Below are 19,893 nucleotides of genomic sequence, written 5' to 3'. Positions count from 1 at the left end.
ATTCTGTCCCCTCAGGCTTATGTCCACATTCTTCTGTTTCTGTGTCTATCTTGTATCTCTTAGTCTTGCTCTCAGTAATCATTACTTCCTGTTTTATTTGGATAGTCTATTCTCAGTTCTGTTCAGTTTGTTCAATTTGACCCGTTCATTCAGTGAAACAGATCTTGCGGGGGCTACACAGTTGCTTCTACAGAGTGGCACTTGCTCCTATGTACTTCCACCTGATTAATTCTAAGTTTATAAGATTTCATTAGTTTCTTGGATGTCATAATCACACACTAGTCAATGTATATTTATGAGTACAATATAATTTGTTTTCTATTAAATAACCTCAAAAAAATGACTGACAGTATCTTGAAGAAACATAGCAAAAATTAAACCTTTGCTGACACTCAATAATGTGGAAATTCTACTAAACACTAGATTGAATTTTCTCTAATTATTTTAACTCACATGTCACGTCAATCTCCCAATCCTCCTTACTCTACACTCTGTTCCACTATAATTTAGAATACATTTTTAAAATGGTATCAATAATGTATAAAGCCCTACATGGGCAGGCTCCTGCTTATATATAGCAGAGCTACTGAGACCTTATAACTGCAGCCAACTCACACATTATCTTCGAAATGTTCCATGCTCTTATTTAAAAACCAGAGGTGATGTTGTTGCTGCTTTGGAGCAGCCTTCCTCGGCCTATCTTTGCTAAATCTATGGTTTGTTTAACAGTAAATGTCTCCTGACAACACTTTATAATAGGCTAGCTTTTCCTTAATCTTTCTTTCATTATTTGTGGCCTTTTGTTCTTCTGATGTTTATATTGGAGTGCTTGTGCAGGAATGAATGAAAGACTGTGTGTTTAGACTCAGTTTACATGTATGAATATGTACAATTATGCTTAATGTGTTTTCATCCAAACATTGAAGCACTTTGTAACTGTATGTTTTAAAATGTGCTTTACAAGCCTATTATTATTATTATTATTATTATTAAATTGGCAGCTGCCACATGAAAAATAAACGGCAGCACTTAGCATTAACATAATTAACTGGAATTAATATCTGTATTTTACAGCTTTGTGTGATTTTTGACAGTATCCATCTCTTATAATCTCTTGTTTTAGTTGCAAGTGTTGCATTTTACTGTTATAATTTTAACCAGCTCATTACTGGTTAAATGCAAAGAAAGCAGCTTCCTTTAATAGTCGAGTATTAAGCAGCTAAGAATTCAAACAATTCAGACCTTCAGAAACAGGTTAGTATTCAAACACATGTAAAAGAAGGAGCGTACCTAGTGGGTGTGTTAAAAAACAAACAAACATTTATATGTCAGTGTAATCCGTTATTGCTGCCCCCAAGTGGCTGAAAATTTGTGCTGAAAATTCAAAGTGAGCTGTGGCTGCTGGTGAAGGTGGCGTGGGTGTGGAAAGGATAAACGGGGGTGAAAAGGACAGCGTCATTGAACAATGACAGGATGGATGAATATGGGGTGTCAGCACAGGCAGAGGTGAAGATGGGTTGTTGACATGTTCTTTCCTCTCCACATGTCCTTTGAAGAGAAATGGATGAATACATTAAAAGAATAGTTGAGTAACAGGCACCGATATGGGGTTACTGTATGTCTCTGTGCACTGAAAATGGATTTGTATTATATATGAACAGACATCAAACACAATTTAAGGCCAGTGGCCAAGGTAACAAGAGTAAAAAAAAACCCCAACATATAAAAACCCAGAGTTACGCAACTATGCTTATCGAGTAGTATAAAGGGTTCAGACATCCTTGGTAACAATCACTATCAAAGAAAATTACAGGATTACATAACTCACCTCCATCAAAACTCACATGTAATATTCCCTAGGGATCGTAAATGGATATATTTACTTATACTTATGTTTTACATTAAAAGTAAATTGACATTCATGCAGACCTTCAGTTCTGTAGCATCTTTTTAATTTCAGCCACACGCACAACTCTCATGACAGCAGCAAAAGAGACGACCAATATTAAATTTTTTTAAACATGTTTTCAATGATAAGTTGTGATGTGAGGCTGATGAAGACAATATGTCAGCCAGTTGCTACGTCTTCACGTAGGTGTAATATGAGGTATTATTTGGTAACACTGAGTGGGTGATTGGGTTACAGAGGTGGGCTTTTCTATGCGGAATGAGATACTGCCTGGGCACACACACACATTTGCACACACAAACCTCATTTTTCTTCTCTTTATTTTATTGCAGCCAGCTCCCTAACAACCTGACTCACCTCCCTAGTTCCAAAGGCCCCATGTCCTTCAGAGAAATCCACATGTATTCATCATTTCGCAGGAAGATGAAAGATTTCAAAGCCAGAGATTTCTTGTGTGAAAGGTGCTTTTATTCAAGTCTTAATATAAAAAACATGCAATTAGATATTTCTTTTTGAAGACACTACAAAACCAACATTAGTTAAAAAAAACTGCCTTTTCCAAACCAGTTCTGACACTATAAGAGTTGCATTTAAATTTTAATGTACAGCAATACTATGGTACAGCTTTCCTAAATGCCCATGGAAGTATTACTATTACCAGCAAGACATTATTGACTGATTTTTAAACATTTATATTTATAAACAACTATATCAATTTACTGAAAGAATTTTGTTCAGTAGAATAAAAATATATGCTACTTTCTTAAACACCTTGATATTTTTCTCTGTTATTCAGATAGAAAAACAATTAAATCCGCTCCATCGCTTCACATTGAATGAATGAAAAACATCAGATCAACTCTGATTATCTTCAGTTTAACATTGAGTTGTCATAGCAACAGTTCCTGGCACTGCATCTTTTATCAAGTATTTAAATGCTCAGTTGAACCTTTATTAGTTGCAAACTGCAGTGTTTCTACAGTTTGACGAATGTGGCTTGTAGCATTTGAGCTTGTGACACTGAACCAAACCAAAATGATGAATCACAAATTATATGAGTGACACCTTTTAGCAATTTTATCCATCCTTAATAAAAAGAGAGTTTGCAGCCATGATTGCAGGTAGGGATGAATACTGACAAAGGTCATTCCAGAAGTGGAGGACAATTTAGGCTCCAACAACAGCAAAATAAATAAATAAACAAATACATATATATGCATACATAAAATGGACTTAAGAAATGTGTATAATTGAACGAAATAAAAACACATAAGTGGATTTATACTTTTATGTTTTATCTTGTCTTATAGCAGCGGCCCCCAACCCCCAGGCCACGGACCGGTACCAGGCTGTGAGAGTTGAGGTTCGGGTGTGAAATTGATGGTTTTCAGGATTTTTATTGTTATTTTTTTAATCGTTTTTATCGTTAACTCTGTTTCCCTGGGACTTTTCCAGTGTATTATGAAAAAAATCTTCTTTTCTTTTTGTTACTGGTACTGGTTTTATTTTGTTGTATTTATCTGCGACACCTTAAAGGCTGGTCCATGAAAATATTGTCAGACATAATCTGGTTATCAAGAAGTTGGGACAAGAGAAAAATACCAAATTCACAGGAAGGGAAGAACCTGTCCTACAATTTTGAAAGATCCCAAGAAGCTTGAATAGCTACTGATGTGATTATTGATCTTCTCTTTATCCATCTCCTTGGAGATTTCTGATTGAATTTCTGTGTGTGTGAGGGAGCTTTACTCTAGAGGTTTTATTATCTCTGAATCTGATGAGTTAAATGAGTTAAATAGTTAGTCAGTTAATCTTTCATGAGATCTTTTTTTTTTTAGTTGAGTGAATAAACATTTTACTAGGTGAAAAACAAAAAATGTACATCCAGACCAGTGTTAGTAGTCACAGATGTACAGTAGCGACTGAAATGCAGTTACATAATGTTTAACACACAAGCACACACTGCACTAGTGCATAAACGCAACAAGCCACAGACAAATGTTAGTAAGTTGGCCACCGCTTCCTCTGTGGCCAATGAGAGAAGCTGACGTCAGATCTGCTGAGGAGACCACAGCTTCACTTTGAAAGACAGTGAGGGGGATGAGACGTTAAGAGTTACTTTCAAAACACATTTGCAGCATTTTCAGAACTGAAAATGAAGCATTCTTTGGTTGTTAAGCATAAAAAACAAACAATACAGAATGTAGTCACAAACTTCCTCATCCTATCCAGTCTTTGCATGTAAACTCTTCGCTTGACAAGTCTCTGCAACCGCGCAGAAACCAAGCACGCGTGCAAACAGCCACTTCCTCCTCAGATGAAGCAGAACACGGTGTACCTTAGATCACACAAGAAACATCTTAGCAGACACGAACACCAGGCCTTGATTTAGATGCTTTGCGGTTTTAACCAAAATTAGGATCCAAGTAACACAAAACTGGAAACTGATGACGCAGAGGCTTTTCTAAATGTAACTAACCATGTCTTTGAAGTAGCTTACTGATACGCTTTTAAGTATTTCCCTTTTTATCTAGTTTTATATTGAATTATTATTGCTCATTAATGTAAAATTTGTAGTTGACTGAAGAGGAGCTATTTTGTATTTGACTACAATGGTTTGTTAAATTAGATGCATTTATATATGTTCTCTAAACCAGTATCAAAACAGCTGCTGTGAAAACACCAAAATCAGTCGCTTCAGCTGTACAGGTATCAATTTTTAGATCATTTAGTGTATGACCAAATATATATTTCCAGTTCTTCATATACTTTGTGTGCAAAGTAATTAAAGCAACTTCATCTCTCTCCTGTTTTTATACTGCTGGGTCAGTCTCAGGAGTTTGGAAAGAAATTACTGGACTTCTTTAAGTTTGGAGATGGTGGAGAGTCCCAGGGACTTAATCCATAGTGGGATTAAGTATTGATCATGAGCCAAGGTGTGGAATCAGAATCAGAATCAGAATCAGAAAGGGGTTTATTGCCAAATGTTGAGCAGGTTTACAACATTAGGAAATTGCTGCGGTGCTTCAGTGCAAACATAGTGTCATAAATAGCACTTAAATAGACATGAAAAAATAAAAGTAGGGATAAGAATTAAAAGTGCTACGTAGAAAGATATGTGCATGAGATATACATGAGATATATACATGAGAATAAGAATTAAGAGTGCTACGTAGAAGATATATACATGAGTGCAGGTGGTGATCAGTGCCAAACATGGAATGATGCAGTGAACACAGCGTAGGGTCATGTGTTAGTGGCGGGTACAGTCATATGGTTATTGTTCATGTGTCACAGCAGAGGGGAAGAAACTGTTCTTATGGCGAGAGGTTCTGGTGCGAATGGACCGGAGCCTCCTGCCTGAGGGGAGCAGGTCAAACAGACTGTGTCCAGGGTGAGAAGGGTCAGCTGAGATTCGAGCTGCACGCCGCAATGTCCTGGAGGTGTACAGGTCCTGCAGAGATGGGAGTCTGCAGCCAATCACCTTCTCAGCAGAGCGCACAACACGCTGCAGTCTCTGTTTGTCCCTGATAGTGGCTCCAGCGTACCACACGGTGATGGAGGAGGTGAGGATGGACTCGATGATTGCAGTGTAGAACTGCATCATCGTCCGTGTTGGCAGGTTGAATTTCTTCAGCTGCCTCAGGAAGTACATCCTCTGCTGGGCTTTCTTGATGACGGAGGTGATGGTGGGCTCCCACTTCAGGTCCTGGGTGATGGTGGTACCCAGGAAGTGGAATGAGTCCACAGAGGTGATGGGGGTGTCAGTCAGGATGATGGGGGGGAGTGGGGCTGTGTGCTTCCTGAAGTCCACAATAATCTCCACTGTCTTCTGGGCATTCAGCACCAGGTTGTTGTGGCTGCACCAGGACACCAGACGTTCAACCTCCCTCCTGTAGGCAGACTCATCCCCGTCCGAGATGAGCCCAATGACGGTGGTGTCATCTGCAAACTTGATTAGCTTGACAGACTGGTGGGTGGAGGTGCAGCAGTTGGTGTACATGGAGAAGAGCAGAGGAGAAAGAACACAGCCCTGAGGGGAGCCGGTGCTGATGGTCCGGGAGTCCGAGACATTCTTTCCCAGCCTCACATGCTGCTTCCTGTCCGTCAGGAAGTCAGTGATCCACCGGCAGATGGGATCAGGCACATTCATCTGGGAAAGCTTGCCTCGGAGATGGTCTGGAAGGATGGTGTTGAAGGCAGAGCTGAAGTCCACAAACAGGATCCTGGCGTAGGTTCCTGGGGAGTCCAGATGCTGCAGGATGAAGTGTAGGGCCATGTTGATGGCGTCGTCTACAGACCTGTTGGCTCTATATGCAAACTGCAGGGGGTCCAGGAGGGGGGCCGTGAGGGTCCTGAGATGGGAGAGAACTAGGCGCTCAAATGACTTCATGACCCACACCAAAAAGGTGTGGGTCATTATTAGCAGAGGTTTTGGGCGTAACCATCGTGATACCTTGCCTCACCCTATCATGTGACCCATTGAGATCACGTGAGTCGAGGTTGAAGCGTCTGGGAAGGGATCTCAAAACTGCACCGCAGATCACAGACAATTGGTGTTGTAAGCCACCTCTTTTGTTCAAAGATCATTCACTCCTCTTTCAAACCATCTGTCTTCTCTGTCCAAAAAGTGAGCACTGGCATCCTCGAAATAATGACCTTTGACCTTTAGATGCAGATGTCCAGCTGAGTCATGTCCAGTCGAGGTGGCTCTTCTACGTTGTGCTATGCATTTATGGAGTGAGTGGTTGGTTTCTCTAGTGTAGAAGTCTGAGCACTCCTCGCTGCACTGCTTAGAGAAGTCCAGTCTCTTTCTTTCCAAGCTCATTAGACTACCATGATCAGGATGGGTGAGAACCTACACAGACATTTAGATGGGGTCAGGTTGACCTGTGAAGTTCAGAATAGGGAAGAACGGTGATACTTTGCATAAACAACATGAACAACATCCTTTACGCCTTGTATTTGTGCTTCAGGTGTAATGGTGGGGCAGATAGTGGCACACTTTGAGCATTGTTTAAACACCACAGCCACCACAGAGTATTTTTGTTGACCATGTCCATCTCAGTGGGGCCACAGTGTACCCATCTTCTGATGCCAGTTTCCAGCAGGATAATGCAACATGTCCCAAAGCTTAAATGATCTCAAACTGGTTTCTTGAACATAGTAATGGATTCACTGTATTTAAATAGCCTCCACAGTCACCAGATCTCAATCTAATAGAGCATCTTTGGGATGTGGAGGAACAGGAGATTCACATCATGGATGTTCAGCTGACATAGTTCAAAATCCCCTTCTTTTGCAAATACTTCTTACTTTAATAACTAACAGTATAATGTGATAAAAGCGAATAAATTGACTGACAATTTATTGATTGATTGATTGTATTGACGGGTGTGACTTCTTGAAACTGCACCAATTTTCTTGAAATGACCTCCAAGACAGAAACTTGAACCTATTTTCGTAATACTGATTTTTTTTATGCCATAAAAAGTAACTGTGCAGAAAGGAGACCATCTTCCATTTGTGGTAAAACGATGATCACATGTCCACTGTCACATATAAGCATTTCTACGTAGGTTGTTTATGCACCTGCACTTCTGCTGTCCAGTGCTCCGTCTTATTTGCGATGTTCAGGATGTTGTGTTTATGAGTTTTCTTTTTTTGCTTTGCATCCATAATTTTGCCACAAGTAATGAGCTATATCACAGAAAAACAGCCGCTTTACCTCCCTGAGAGCATCAACTGGATTTCATGAGCACAGTAATAAATTTTTATTAAATTGTGAACTCAAAATCAGCAGGGGGCAGCACATGCACAGACACAAACACACGCACGAATATTTTCTTTAACCGTGAACCATTATGTTCCACATCAAGGTTTACTGATGGATTTAATTTTTTCTTCGTTGTTACACTCTGCTCACTCAGTAGTTCCTTCATGCGTTCACACTCTGATAAACAGCTTTTATAACTTCAAGGCACGTGTGTAAAATGATTAATCAGGCTCTCAGTCTGCAAATGTTCTGCTTGTCTGTTGTGTTTTGCTTCATTTAAAAGAAAAAAGCAAGCACTTAAAAATTAATTTTGCCGTTGCATCGATATAATTGCTTTGATCCCATGATGAGCAGCAGACTAAAGTGTCCTTTTAGTTAACGTCTGCATGCGTCTGGCACTTCCTTGGGTACATAGAAAGGCTGCAGTAGTCTGCCAGGATGCGGTCCACATTAACCGCCTGTTCTCATCTTATTCTGTGAGAGGAGAGAGATGGTTTAAAATGATCAATAAAGATCCACAGCAAATAAGGTATGAAATCAAATAATGTGTTTAAGTCAAGTCGGGTCGTACTTTCTTGGCTTCGTCCACACACTGCATGTAGGCAGCGGCAATGCGCGAGCAGCACAGAGTCTTTCCCGTGTTCTCCTTGTAGCATTTTAATATCTGACTCTGCAAGTCTCCACACACTGGGTGGGTGTTAAAATGACTGAGAGAGAGATGAAGAAAATAATATTAAATAACATTTGCCTCATTCTTATGATTCAAACGACCGTGGCTCAGGGGGTTGGGAATCGCATCTGTAACCGGAAGGTCGCCGGTTCGATCCCTGGGCTCTCTGTCCTGGTCGTTGTGTCCTTGGGCAAGACACTTTACCCTACTTGCCTACTGGTGTTGGCCAGAGGGGCCGATGGCGCGATATGGCAGCCTCGCTTCTGTCAGTCTGCCCCAGGGCAGCTGTGGCTACAACTGTAGCTTGCCTCCACCAGTGTATGAATGTGAGAGTGAATGAATAGTGGTATTGTAAAGCGCTTTGGGTGCCTTGAAAAGCACTATATAAATCCAATCCATTCAAACTTAACTTACATCAAATAAAAGCTGTAATAAGGCTTACATGACACTACACATAAACAAATTAAAGTGTTCTGACTTACGTAAAACGGCTGAGAGTCTCTTCTTTGCCCTTCCGGAAGCTCTCGACAGAGACTTTGTAAAACTCTGCACACTGCCAAAGTGGTAAAAAACACACACATTACCCTCAACATAACATATCACAACTGCTTCAACAAAATCCCACAAAAGAAATTCAGGACGTGACAGCTCCTCAGTGGCCAAAATTTGCATTTAAAGACCCCGAAAACATGTTTTAGCTCAACTTCACGGTTCTATCACTGGTGTCAGCTGTAAAAGGTGGTGCTACATGTGTGTAGGCTCTAATTAGGATCCAGACATGTTGGAATTAAAGCGTGATGACATTTGTTAAGGTGTTTGATCATGTACCTATGGCACTGTTAATAAAATGAAAACAAAGCGCAGCATACTGCTGTATCTTGGATTGGCACATGGGTGCATTTACAATGCAATTTGATACCTGAAGAAAGTAATTAACAGTTTCAAATAGTTCCAGATATACTGCTGAAAAATTAAAGGATCACTTAATAATTTTAACATCAAGCCCAGAAAGGATTGACGATTTGATAATTTTGGTTTCCACTAACTGGTGTTGTTTCATTTCTTTCTCCACAAATTATTCAGTGTGCAGTACTGTGCAAAAGTCTTTTTTGTTAGGAAAATGGGAAATAGCCAAAACGTGCAGATATACATGGAAAACAAAGTTGTATAATTCTAACAACTGTCCTCAAGGAATCGCTCTGTAAATTTCTTGAAAGACATTCAAAGCTCTTCTTTGGATCCTGGCCTCTTTTTATTCTGTTCTCTTTCAAGATGACCCCACACTGCTTTAATAATGTTCAGGTCTGGGCTCTTGGGGGGGGCAATCCATGAGCGCTAGTCATGGTTAGTCATTGCATGTTTTGTGCAGTGCCTTTGGGATCATTTTCATGCTGAAAAGTCACTTTCCAGATGATCCTAGATGGTGGATCAAAATCTGAACGTACTTTTCTGCGTTCATAATTCCATCAGTTTTGACAAAAATCCCCAACACCACTGACTGAAATGCAGCTCCAAGTGATGACAGAGCAGTCAGTCACTGTTGAACCTCTCTTCTGACCCCTGCTGTACAGATTGATAATCACTTGAAAACAAAAACGTCATTCAAATCTGGGTTCATCACTACATAAGACCTGCTGCTACTGATTTTCAGCCCATTATCTTGTGTAAAGATAATGGGCTGAAAGACATAAAGACCTGGATGGCCGCTAACTTTCTGCTTCTTAATTCAGATAAAACTGAGGTCATTGTACTCGGCCCTGAAAAGCTTAGAAATATGGTATCTAACCAGATTCTTACTCTGGATGACATTACCTTGGCCTCCAGTAACGCTGTGAGGAACCTTGGAGTCATTTTTGACCAGGATATGTCCTTCAATGCACATATTAAACAAATATGTAAGACTGCGTTCTTCCATTTGCGCAACATCTCTAAAATTAGAAATATCCTGTCTCAGAGTGACGCTGAAAAACTAGTTCATGCATTTATTACTTCCAGGCTGGACTACTGTAATTCATTATTATCAGGATGTCCAAAAAACTCCCTGAAAAGCCTTCAGCTAATCCAAAATGCTGCAGCAAGAGTCCTGACAGGGACTAGAAAGAGAGAGCATATTTCTCCTGTTTTGGCTTCCCTTCATTGGCTTCCTGTTAAATCCAGAATTGAATTCAAAATCCTGCTCCTCACATACAAGGTCTTAAATAATCAGGCCCCATCTTATCTTAATGACCTTGTAGTACCATATCACCCTATTAGAGCACTTCGCTCTGCAGGCCTACTTGTTGTTCCTAGAGTATTTAAAAGTAGAATGGGAGGGAGAGCCTTCAGTTTTCAGGCCCCTCTTCTGTGGAACCAGCTTCCAGTTTGGATTCGGGAGACAGACACTATCTCTACTTTTAAGATTAGGCTTAAAACTTTCCTTTTTGCTAAAGCATATAGTTAGGGCTGGACCAGGTGACCCTGAATCCTCCCTTAGTTATGCTGCAATAGACGTAGGCTGCCGGGGATTCCCATGATGCATTGAGTTTTTCCTTTCCAGTCACCTTTCTCACTCACTATGTGTTAATAGACCTCTCTGCATTGAATCATATCTGTTATTAACCTCTGTCTCTCTTCCACAGCATGTCTTTTATCCTGTCTTCCTTCCCTCACCCCAACCGGTCGCAGCAGATGGCCGCCCCTCCCTGAGCCTGGTTCTGCCGGAGGTTTCTTCCTGTTAAAAGGGAGTTTTTCCTTCCCACTTTAGTTGTTGGGTTTTCTCTGAATCTATTATTGTACGATCTACTGTACAATATAAAGCGCCTTGAGATGACTGTTGTTGTGATTTGGTGCTATATAAATAAAATTGAATTGAATTGAATTAATCCAGCTTATCTTTTTCTCCCTGTTTTCCTGCCTTAAAAATAGCTTCTTGACATCCACCAGAGAGACCATTTCTAACACGGCTTCAGTGAACAGCAGACAGCTGAAAGGCCAAATGAAACTCAGGTCCTGTGTCAGGTCTTTGCTGGATTTCCCCCCCCCATTTCTTAATTACATGACATTCAGATTTTGATCATTTGCTGTAGATACTTTTTCGGCCTACAACTCGCTCTTTTGTCCCTAATGTCTCTGGTTACCTTTAATACTTTGAAGGACACACTGAGATTACACAAGTTACAAGATAGTTTGGCTCCTTAGAAGCAAAATATAATAAAGGGTGACTCAAGACTTTTGCTCAGTACCATATGTCAGTAAAGATTTTCAAGTTGAACATTAAATTTATCAAGATCTGATGTCTGATTGTGTGTTGAGGGTTGCCTAAATTTTGGAGTAATATATACATCACATTAGATTAGATTACAACTGGAATTTTTCAAAACTAGTTAAAAAGCCAGTTAGGCATACACGTTGTCTTTTGTTTACAGTCTTCCCCCCGGCCACTCGACACATCTCTAGCAAAACATAGTCTCGCTTTAAACCTGTAAGAACTTTAAACATATAAGAATTACTTCAAGTCTCAAAAATGTTAACTAACCTTTGTATCGAGTTTTGCAAGATGTTCCTTGTAGAGAGCGTCTCGTTTCTTCAGCTCTTTCTCCTTCTCCTCCAGCTGATGAGCCTGCGATAATGTAACATTCATAGAAGATATCAGTACAGCTCTGAAAACGTCATATTGAAATTTTTTAGAGGCTGACACTCAATTTACATGCGGTTTTTTCAGGGTCAATTTTTCCTGTTTTTCAAAGTTACAGCTGCAACTCATGTCTGTGATTTGCAGCTGTTTGAGAGTGAGGCATGCATGCATGCATCTCTATCGTCCTACCTTCAGCTCCATCCACTGAAACAACAACGCGGCAAGAAAGAAAAAGAAGCACATTAAAAGGAGGAAAGAGTTTTGTATTTACAGCAGAGTTCCTCACATATTCAGAGTCAAGCGTGTCTTCCTTTGCTTACATAAAGCTGCACCATGAGCTTCTCATCTTCCGTCTTCATTCGCTCTTTCATGATAGTCTCTGTGAGCTTCTCCGTGCTCGCCGCCCTCTCAGCCTCCAGAATCTTCTTCACCTGCTCCTCCACCCGAGCCCGAGCTGCTGCCCTCGCCTCAGCTCGAACCTGCACCCTCATCTCCTCCAACCTTCACATGCACAAAGTGCATCTTTTAAAGAACTTAGAGTTGATTAATCGATAAGCTGATCAACTGAGAATGCATCAGCAGCAACTGCTCAAGTGTGCAGATATCCTGGGATAATTGTACTTAATTAATAAGAATATATTCTCTGACTGGGGAGGGGCTGTAGATCTAGTACACTCTGCTTCTGTATGTGTAAGACACGGATTGATACAGTTCAAGGTGTTACACAGACTCCACTTGTCAAGGGAGAAACTGGCAAGAATGTACCAGGGGGCCGATCCGACCTGCCCCAGATGTAAACAGGTGCCAGCCAACTTATGCCACATGTTCTGGTCTTGTTCCAGGCTGAAAGACTTTTGGGCTAACATCTTTAGAACATTCTCATTCATTTATACTAAAGATATGGAACCAATGCCTCTGACAGCCATCTTTGGTGTGGCACCGAGGGAAACTCAACTAACAGCCTCTCAGAGGAAGGCAATAGCATTCACCTCATTGTTGGCTAGGAGATTGATTCTATTCAACTGGATAAAGGCAACACTGCCATCCCATAAACGCTGGGTGGAGGAGGTGATGGCACACCTCAAATTAGAACATCTCAGATTTACTATACAGGGCAACACCAAGAAATTCTTTAAGGTCTGGCAGCCTTTCATTTCCTATTTTGAAGATGAGTTTTCGTCTACTCCATAACTGGCAACTCCCCCCCCCCCCTTTTATTTATTTATTTATTTATCTTTTCTCTGTCTGGGTATAGTTTGTCTTACACTGTGTTGTAGGAATTGAGTTCGAGCTTTTCTGTATGAATGATATGCTTTCTGAAAACTCAATAAAAACACTGATTTAAAAAAATAAGAATATATTCTCTGATATTCAAAGTTTTGATTGCAGTTTAACTTTAAAATCTTTGTTATCGCTATTTAAATATTATATTTATTATTGATTTATGGCGTTTTTGCTTAAAAAATGAATAAATTTGAATGTTTTCCTATTAAATAGAATTAGTGACTAAATAATTAATGTGGCATCTTGAGCAGAAATGTGTGCATCGGTACGGATCGACTACAAACCTCTACAGTTGTGTTTTTATCTTATCAGAAGGGACAAATGAGACAGCAAGATTCAAAACTCAGTAAAACATTCAGTCTTGTGTCCTTACTGCCTCTGTAGCTCCTGCCTCTTCTGGTCGATCTCCTCCTTCAGACTTCTCTGCATCTCCTCTTTGAGCTTCTGCCTCAACTCGTCTTCCGACACTTGAGAAGAAACAAACAAAGCAATGATTGCAAACATGTTAAATCTACTGATTAAATTTGATCTCCTACTAAAAGCCTGAAACTCTTTCCAAATGAAAGCCTCAAACATAACTTGAACATCACTGCTTTAGAACGCTGAAATGAAACTTCTACCAGAAATAATGGTCTGAAATAATGGTTACACATTGGTAATAAGAAAAGCAACAAATGGTGTGTCCCTGTGTACTTATTTTTCTGATATGAGTGCTTGATCTTCTTCACAGAGTCAGTATAGTAAGAAGCAAGGAAACGGAGAACCTCACTGGGAGGCAAATCTGCTGAGGTGGTAGGTGGCGTGTTCTGGCACACGCTACAGTTCGGGTCAATTCCACTGAATGCTCTGCCTCAGAGATTTCCGGATGTTACACTGTAACTCTGTAATGTATTTTAGGCTTGGAAACTTCAAACTGCTGCTTTCAGCTCTTGTTAACTGAAATGATCCTGCAGACAATAGACGGAAATGCTCATTCTCAAATCTTAATCCCACCTTAGAGACAAGTGGTTTATTATTGTTATTATTACACTTTTTGGATGCTTCATCAGCTGTATCTCTCTCATTTCCTCAGAGTCATGTGATTTGGACTTTAATTCTGCATACTTGTGTATCTACAACGAGTCTTCAACCTCAGTCTGCGACTGGGGAGAGTGCCCGCCCTATGGAAGACATCCTGCATCGTCCCGGTCCCCAAAAAGAACCGGCCCAATGAGCTGAATGACTTCCGACCGGTGGCACTGACGTCACATCTTATGAAGACTCTAGAGCGGCTCTTCCTCAACCTCCTCCGACCACAGGTACAACATGCCCAGGACCCACTACAGTTTGCATACAAGGCGGGTGTCGGAGTGGAGGATGCCATCCTGTACCTCCTACACAGAGCCCACTCACACCTGGATGGGGGAAAAGGCACGGTCAGGATACTGTTTCTTGACTTTTCCAGTGCCTTTAATACCATCCGGCCCTGTATGCTTCAGGAAAAACTGAACAGGATGGAGGTGGACCCCTGCCTGGTGGCTTGGATCTCCGACTACCTCACCGACAGACCACAGTACGTCAGGCTGAAGGACATCACGTCTGACACTGTGGTCAGCAGCACAGGAGCACCACAGGGAACTGTGCTGTCCCCTCTTCTCTTCACCCTGTACACCTCTGACTTCGGCTACAACTCTGAATTATGCCATATTCAGAAGTTTGCAGATGACACGGCCATCATGGGGTGTATCTGGGATGATCAGGAAGAGGAGTACAGAAGTCTGGTGAGGAACTTTGTCGCATGGAGTCACACAAACCACCTGCAACTCAACACCTCAAAGACTAAGGAACTGGTTGTGGACTTCGGGAGGTCTAGAGCAGGTCCACTGCCGGTTCAGATAGAGGGGGAGGAGGTGGAGGTGGTCAACAAGTACAAGTACCTCGGGCTGTGGGTGGACAATAAACTGGACTGGTCATGCAACACAGAGCACCTGTATAAAAAAGCCCAAAGCCGACTGTACTTCCTCAGGAGGCTGAGGTCTTTTAACATCTGCAGGAAGCTCCTGAGGATGTTTTACCAGTCGGTGGTTGCTGGAGTACTTTTCTATGCTGTGGTGTGCTGGGGGAGCAGCACAGCAAAGAAGGACTCATCCAGGCTGGAGAAACTGATCAGGAGGGCTAGCTCTGTGGTCGGCATGAAGCTGGACACTCTGGTGACAGTGGCAGAGAAAAGGACATTAAAGAAACTGATGGACATTATGAACAATGCCAGGCATCCTCTGCACACGGCCATTAACAACCAGAAGAGTCTGTTCAGTGACAGGTTGCTTCTCCCAAAGACAAGAACTAACAGACTTAAAAACTCCTTTGTCCCACACGCCATCAGACTGTTTAACTCCTCTCTGGAGGGGAGAGGGAGGGAAAACAGGAGGACAAAGGAGGGAACAACTAAGCTGTAGTGCCTCTTCACCTCACTGTACAATACCTTTTGTGCAATACTTTTGTAAATAGTCAACAGTGCAATAGACTCAATACTTGAAATGTGCAATTCACTTGTATTTTTATTTTTTATTCCTATTTATTCTATTTATCCCCTTTGTATATTTTATTTATATTGTCTCTGTATTTATATGTGTGTGTGTGTGTGTGTGTGTGTGTGTGTGTGTGTGTGTGTGTGTGTGTGTGTGTGTGTGTGTGTGTGTGTGTATATATAATATTCTGTAACTCTGTAACTTCTGTCGGTGCTGTGCTTTTTTGGAAATCGAATTTCCCAGAGGAACCCACCCGAGGGATTAATAAAGTTCTATCTTATCTTATCTTATCTTATCTTATCTTATCTGACTGAGCAACATTATAAGGTTTGTCCTATTAACCTCCATGTCCTTAGCCACAGCATGCACTTCAAAGCATCACAAGAGCTAATTGGAAATGCCAAAAGATTAGGATGGTTCAGACTCACCTGTCACAGGTGGGGGTGGTGTTGTGACAACAGGTACTTCCTTCTCATCAAAAGGAGGCACAGATGGGTTCTTGGGGGACTCCTCGGTTGGTGGCGGTGGAGCTAGAGGTGGGTGAGTTGGGGCAACAGCTTGCTCCACACAGTGACAAGATGTTTCTTCAAAAGAGAGCATTGGAGGTGCTAGAGCGTCCTCTGGAGGAGGTGGAGATTGAGCACATGGAGGCTCTGGATCAATAGCTGGAACCACGACTGGTGCCTCCACTTGACACCGCTGGTCCACTTCCTCCACTGGTCCAGATGGAGTAGATTCAACCGTGGGTGGAAGTTGGACTGTTTCTACTGGTGGAGGTGATGGGGTAACAGATTCTAGAGGTTCAACAGATGGAGTGACAGTAGCGGGCTCAATAATAGTGGGGGGTGTTTGAGATGAAGGTTCAGGTGGAGCCAGAGATGCTTGAGATGACTCTACAGACGTGGGTAGGATTAAGGTTTCAGCAGAAGGTGGGACTTCAGCAGGGGGTGGAGGAAGGGGCTCTACAGGTGCTTTGACTCCTGGGGAAGGGGTGGATGGAGTTTGAGCTGCAGGCTCTGGAGGGGCTGGAGGAAAGGAGTGAAACTGCACAGGAGGAGGCGGGATGAGCTTAACAGCAGGAGCAGGTTCCACTGTTGGAACTGTGGCTCCCTGAGAAGGAGGAGAAAGAGAAGGAGGTGGTGCTGCGATAACTGTAGGTGGAGGAGGTGACAAGTGTTCCACAGAAGAGGTGGGATCTGGAGAAGCCACTGGTTTTGATGCATGAGCGAGATGCGGCGAGACGACCTCTGGCGACAGCTTCATCCGCTTGATGACTCGGTCTGACAGCTGATGAAAGAAGAATAATAATAACCATAAGCGCCACCTGCAGGCCACAAAGAGCAAATTCAAATGTTTCCCATGCTGGTGCTCTGCTCTCTATCACAGGTTCAAGTCTTGCGTAAGTAATGTGAAGTTTACGCATCACTGCCATTAAACACTGCAGCGTTATTTCATAAGACTCAGCGTGCCACTGAACAAGTGTCCAAAGGAATTTTATATCAAATACATCAGAAAATAGGTCTCCTTGTTTCTTGTAAATATAATTGAAAAGACCTTCAGACCTTTAATATTTTCTAAGAGAAATTCAGAATAAGAACAAATGAGAAATAATGTTATTTTATTTGTGCTTTTGTCTGTTGAACAGCCACCGGCAGTGACATAAATACACATTCAAAATCCAGAGAAGCGACTTTGGTACAGCCTTGCTGCCCTTTGAAAAAGTAACACTTACTGAGAAAGATGAAAGCATAAATGGTATATAACTTTATTTGTTTAAGAGTGAAGAACCTATCACTTTTATGCAACAATATATTTTCTTAAAAGAGTTCTTATCAAATACCATGACCAAGGCTACATCAGTGGAGAAGTTTAGTGACTTTTAAGAAAATAGAAAGCCCAGCAGTATTGCAGCATTGAAAACAAGCCAATCAATCCAATGATATGTCAAACAAAACAATAACTGACAGTTTTTAAATTGAAATTGTGCTGTTTTTAAAACACAATCTCAAACACCACTGGCTCAAATGATGCTCCAAACCATGACAGAGCCTCCGTCGTGCTTTTACACAGCGGAGGCTCTGTAGACACTTCTCTCCTGACCTCCTCCATAAATTCAAGATTTGAACCTACAACTTCAAATTTAGCTTCATCACTATATAAATTTAGTTGGCCTTGAATTTCAGCCACCCTTCCACTGAGACCATTTCTGATGAAGCTTTAGCAAAAAGTGTCCTATTATAATTATTATTAGGACTTAACTTTCAGATGCGTTTCATCTAATCTGCATAGTTTTTTTTAAGCCTGCTACTTCAAAATGAGAGAAAAAGGAAAGAAATGAGAGGTGGCTCAAGACTTTTGCACCTTGCTGTATTTAAGGACCCCAGTGCCTGTATTTAAATCATTCACATTTCTCGGGACTTTTTTGGTGTTATGCTGCCTCCCACTGACAGCACATAACACCAACTAGCAATATGCCTTCTGCATATTTGGATACACTTTAATACAGTCTGTAAATACGATCATTCTTGACAAAATCAGAGGCTTCAGAGAGGAGAATTATATATTTTAGGATAGTTTTTTATTGCGATCAATTCATGCAGTAAAATTTTATTCTTTGAAGCCAGGGATGTCAAACTCATTTTACCCTGTTGGTCACATCCAGCCCACTTTGATTTTAATTGGGGTGAAAATCCCCTCTGTCAGTGTAAAGAAATGTAACTGCACACTTAATCCCTGTGATATCTCAATGTAAGAAAAAGGAAGTATGTTTTTCTATGTGACAAAGGAACTGTGCTGTAGTTAATAAAAGAAATCTTTGAGCAGGACTATTCTGGCTTAAATTGTAACAAATAAAAGCATAAAATTACAGAAAGATGTTCTGGTAGGTCATTGCCCAGACCATCCGGTAATTATAAAGAATAATATTTTTGTTAATTCACAGAAAGTTTCCTATTTTATTTATTTGTTTATTTTACTTTAAAGTAGACAGATTAAAAAAGGAATTTCTGTAGTGGATAGTGAGAAAAATAGTAACTTTAGTGTTTTTCATTTAACTATTACTTCATAACTTTGGTGACAAATACAGAGTCAAATACTGAATAGCAGTTTCTATCCTGTTTTTCTTATATTACTCTTTTGTAATTATATTTAAACCTTTTCTCTTGACCCCGCAGGGACTTTCACTTAATTTGTTACAATGACAATAAAGATATTCTGATTCTGTGTAGTATGAATGGTGGCTGGGCTGTCTTTATTAGCAGAACAAGCTGTAAAATTTATGAAAATACAGTTCAAAGTCCAAAATAAAAAAAAAGAACAAACTCCAATCCTGTGGGCCAGACTGGCCGGATTCAGGCACGCGGGTCTAATATTTGACACCCCTGATACAAACCAAGGTAAAAGTGCTGTTGTTACACTGTAATGTCACCAATAGAGGTCGATAAAGGTCGCAGATTGAGAATGGCATTATTTACCTGAAATAAAGCTGATTTAATTATAGATATGATGCCGTAAAGAATTAACCCATAGTTTGGATATTACAGGAATTTAAAGACTTTGTGAAGCAGCACTTCCACACGTGTGGGGAATGTAAGGCGAGCATGCACTTTCTATTTTTAACCCCTACACCAGAGGGATGCCGCTGACTTTGTGCGGGGTGATTTTAGCAGACTTTAAAAAATGGAAAGAAAAACATTTTTCAACAAGGGCGTCTGAGACAGGAATGGTAAATGACCTGTATTTATATAGCGCTTTACTAGTCCCCAAGGACCCCAAAGCACTTTACATATCCAGTCATCCACCCATTCACACACTGGAATGACAGGAAATCACTGACTTGCACTGATGCGCTGTGCAGCCGTGCGCTATACTGATGGAAACAGCTCTAAACAAGCCTTCACTCACCCGAATGCCCTTCAGAAAAGTAATTCCTCCGCCTTCATCTTCCTCACAGAAGTGACTCGGGCTGTTTCCCCCCATCACTGCCCCTGCTGAAACTACAGCACCCACAGCGTGGACGAGTGCTTAGTGACATAAAACCCAAACAGCTGCCCTTCCCACCACCGACGGGGAATAACATGAGCAGCCATTGGATGGAGTTGAACACCACCCCCCTGGATTGGTCCATTGCGCATT

General features: G+C 41.2%; 1 protein-coding gene across 3 annotated transcripts; it reads right to left on the bottom strand.

Annotated features, from left to right (window-relative positions):
- Positions 1–7,668: 7,668 nt before the first annotated feature.
- chchd3b (coiled-coil-helix-coiled-coil-helix domain containing 3b) lies at positions 7,669–19,889 on the bottom strand. 3 transcript variants are annotated; one of them, XM_026175447.2, is made up of 9 exons: positions 19,663–19,887; positions 16,188–17,046; positions 13,626–13,719; positions 12,289–12,469; positions 12,158–12,172; positions 11,870–11,953; positions 8,838–8,908; positions 8,257–8,392; positions 7,669–8,159 (listed from the first exon to the last, which is right to left on the bottom strand). In XM_026175447.2, the coding sequence occupies exons 1-9, from the start codon at positions 19,735–19,737 to the stop codon at positions 8,136–8,138; spliced, it is 1,539 nt and encodes a 512-aa protein (XP_026031232.2). In that variant the 5' UTR covers positions 19,738–19,887; the 3' UTR covers positions 7,669–8,135. The 3 variants fall into 3 exon arrangements, 2 of the variants coding, with proteins under 2 accessions (XP_026031232.2, XP_026031233.2); XM_026175448.2 differs by lacking the exon at positions 12,158–12,172 and having other exon boundaries at positions 19,663–19,886; XR_013910096.1 differs by lacking the exons at positions 7,669–8,159; positions 8,257–8,392; positions 12,158–12,172 and having other exon boundaries at positions 8,865–8,908; positions 12,255–12,469; positions 19,663–19,889.
- Between the last annotated feature and the right edge of the window lie 4 nt (positions 19,890–19,893).

Source organism: Astatotilapia calliptera, chromosome 7, assembly GCF_964374335.1.
Source record: "Astatotilapia calliptera chromosome 7, fAstCal68.1, whole genome shotgun sequence".
In the NCBI taxonomy this organism is placed as follows: Eukaryota; Metazoa; Chordata; class Actinopteri; order Cichliformes; family Cichlidae; genus Astatotilapia; species Astatotilapia calliptera.
This window is presented reverse-complemented; position numbering and strand designations above follow the sequence as displayed.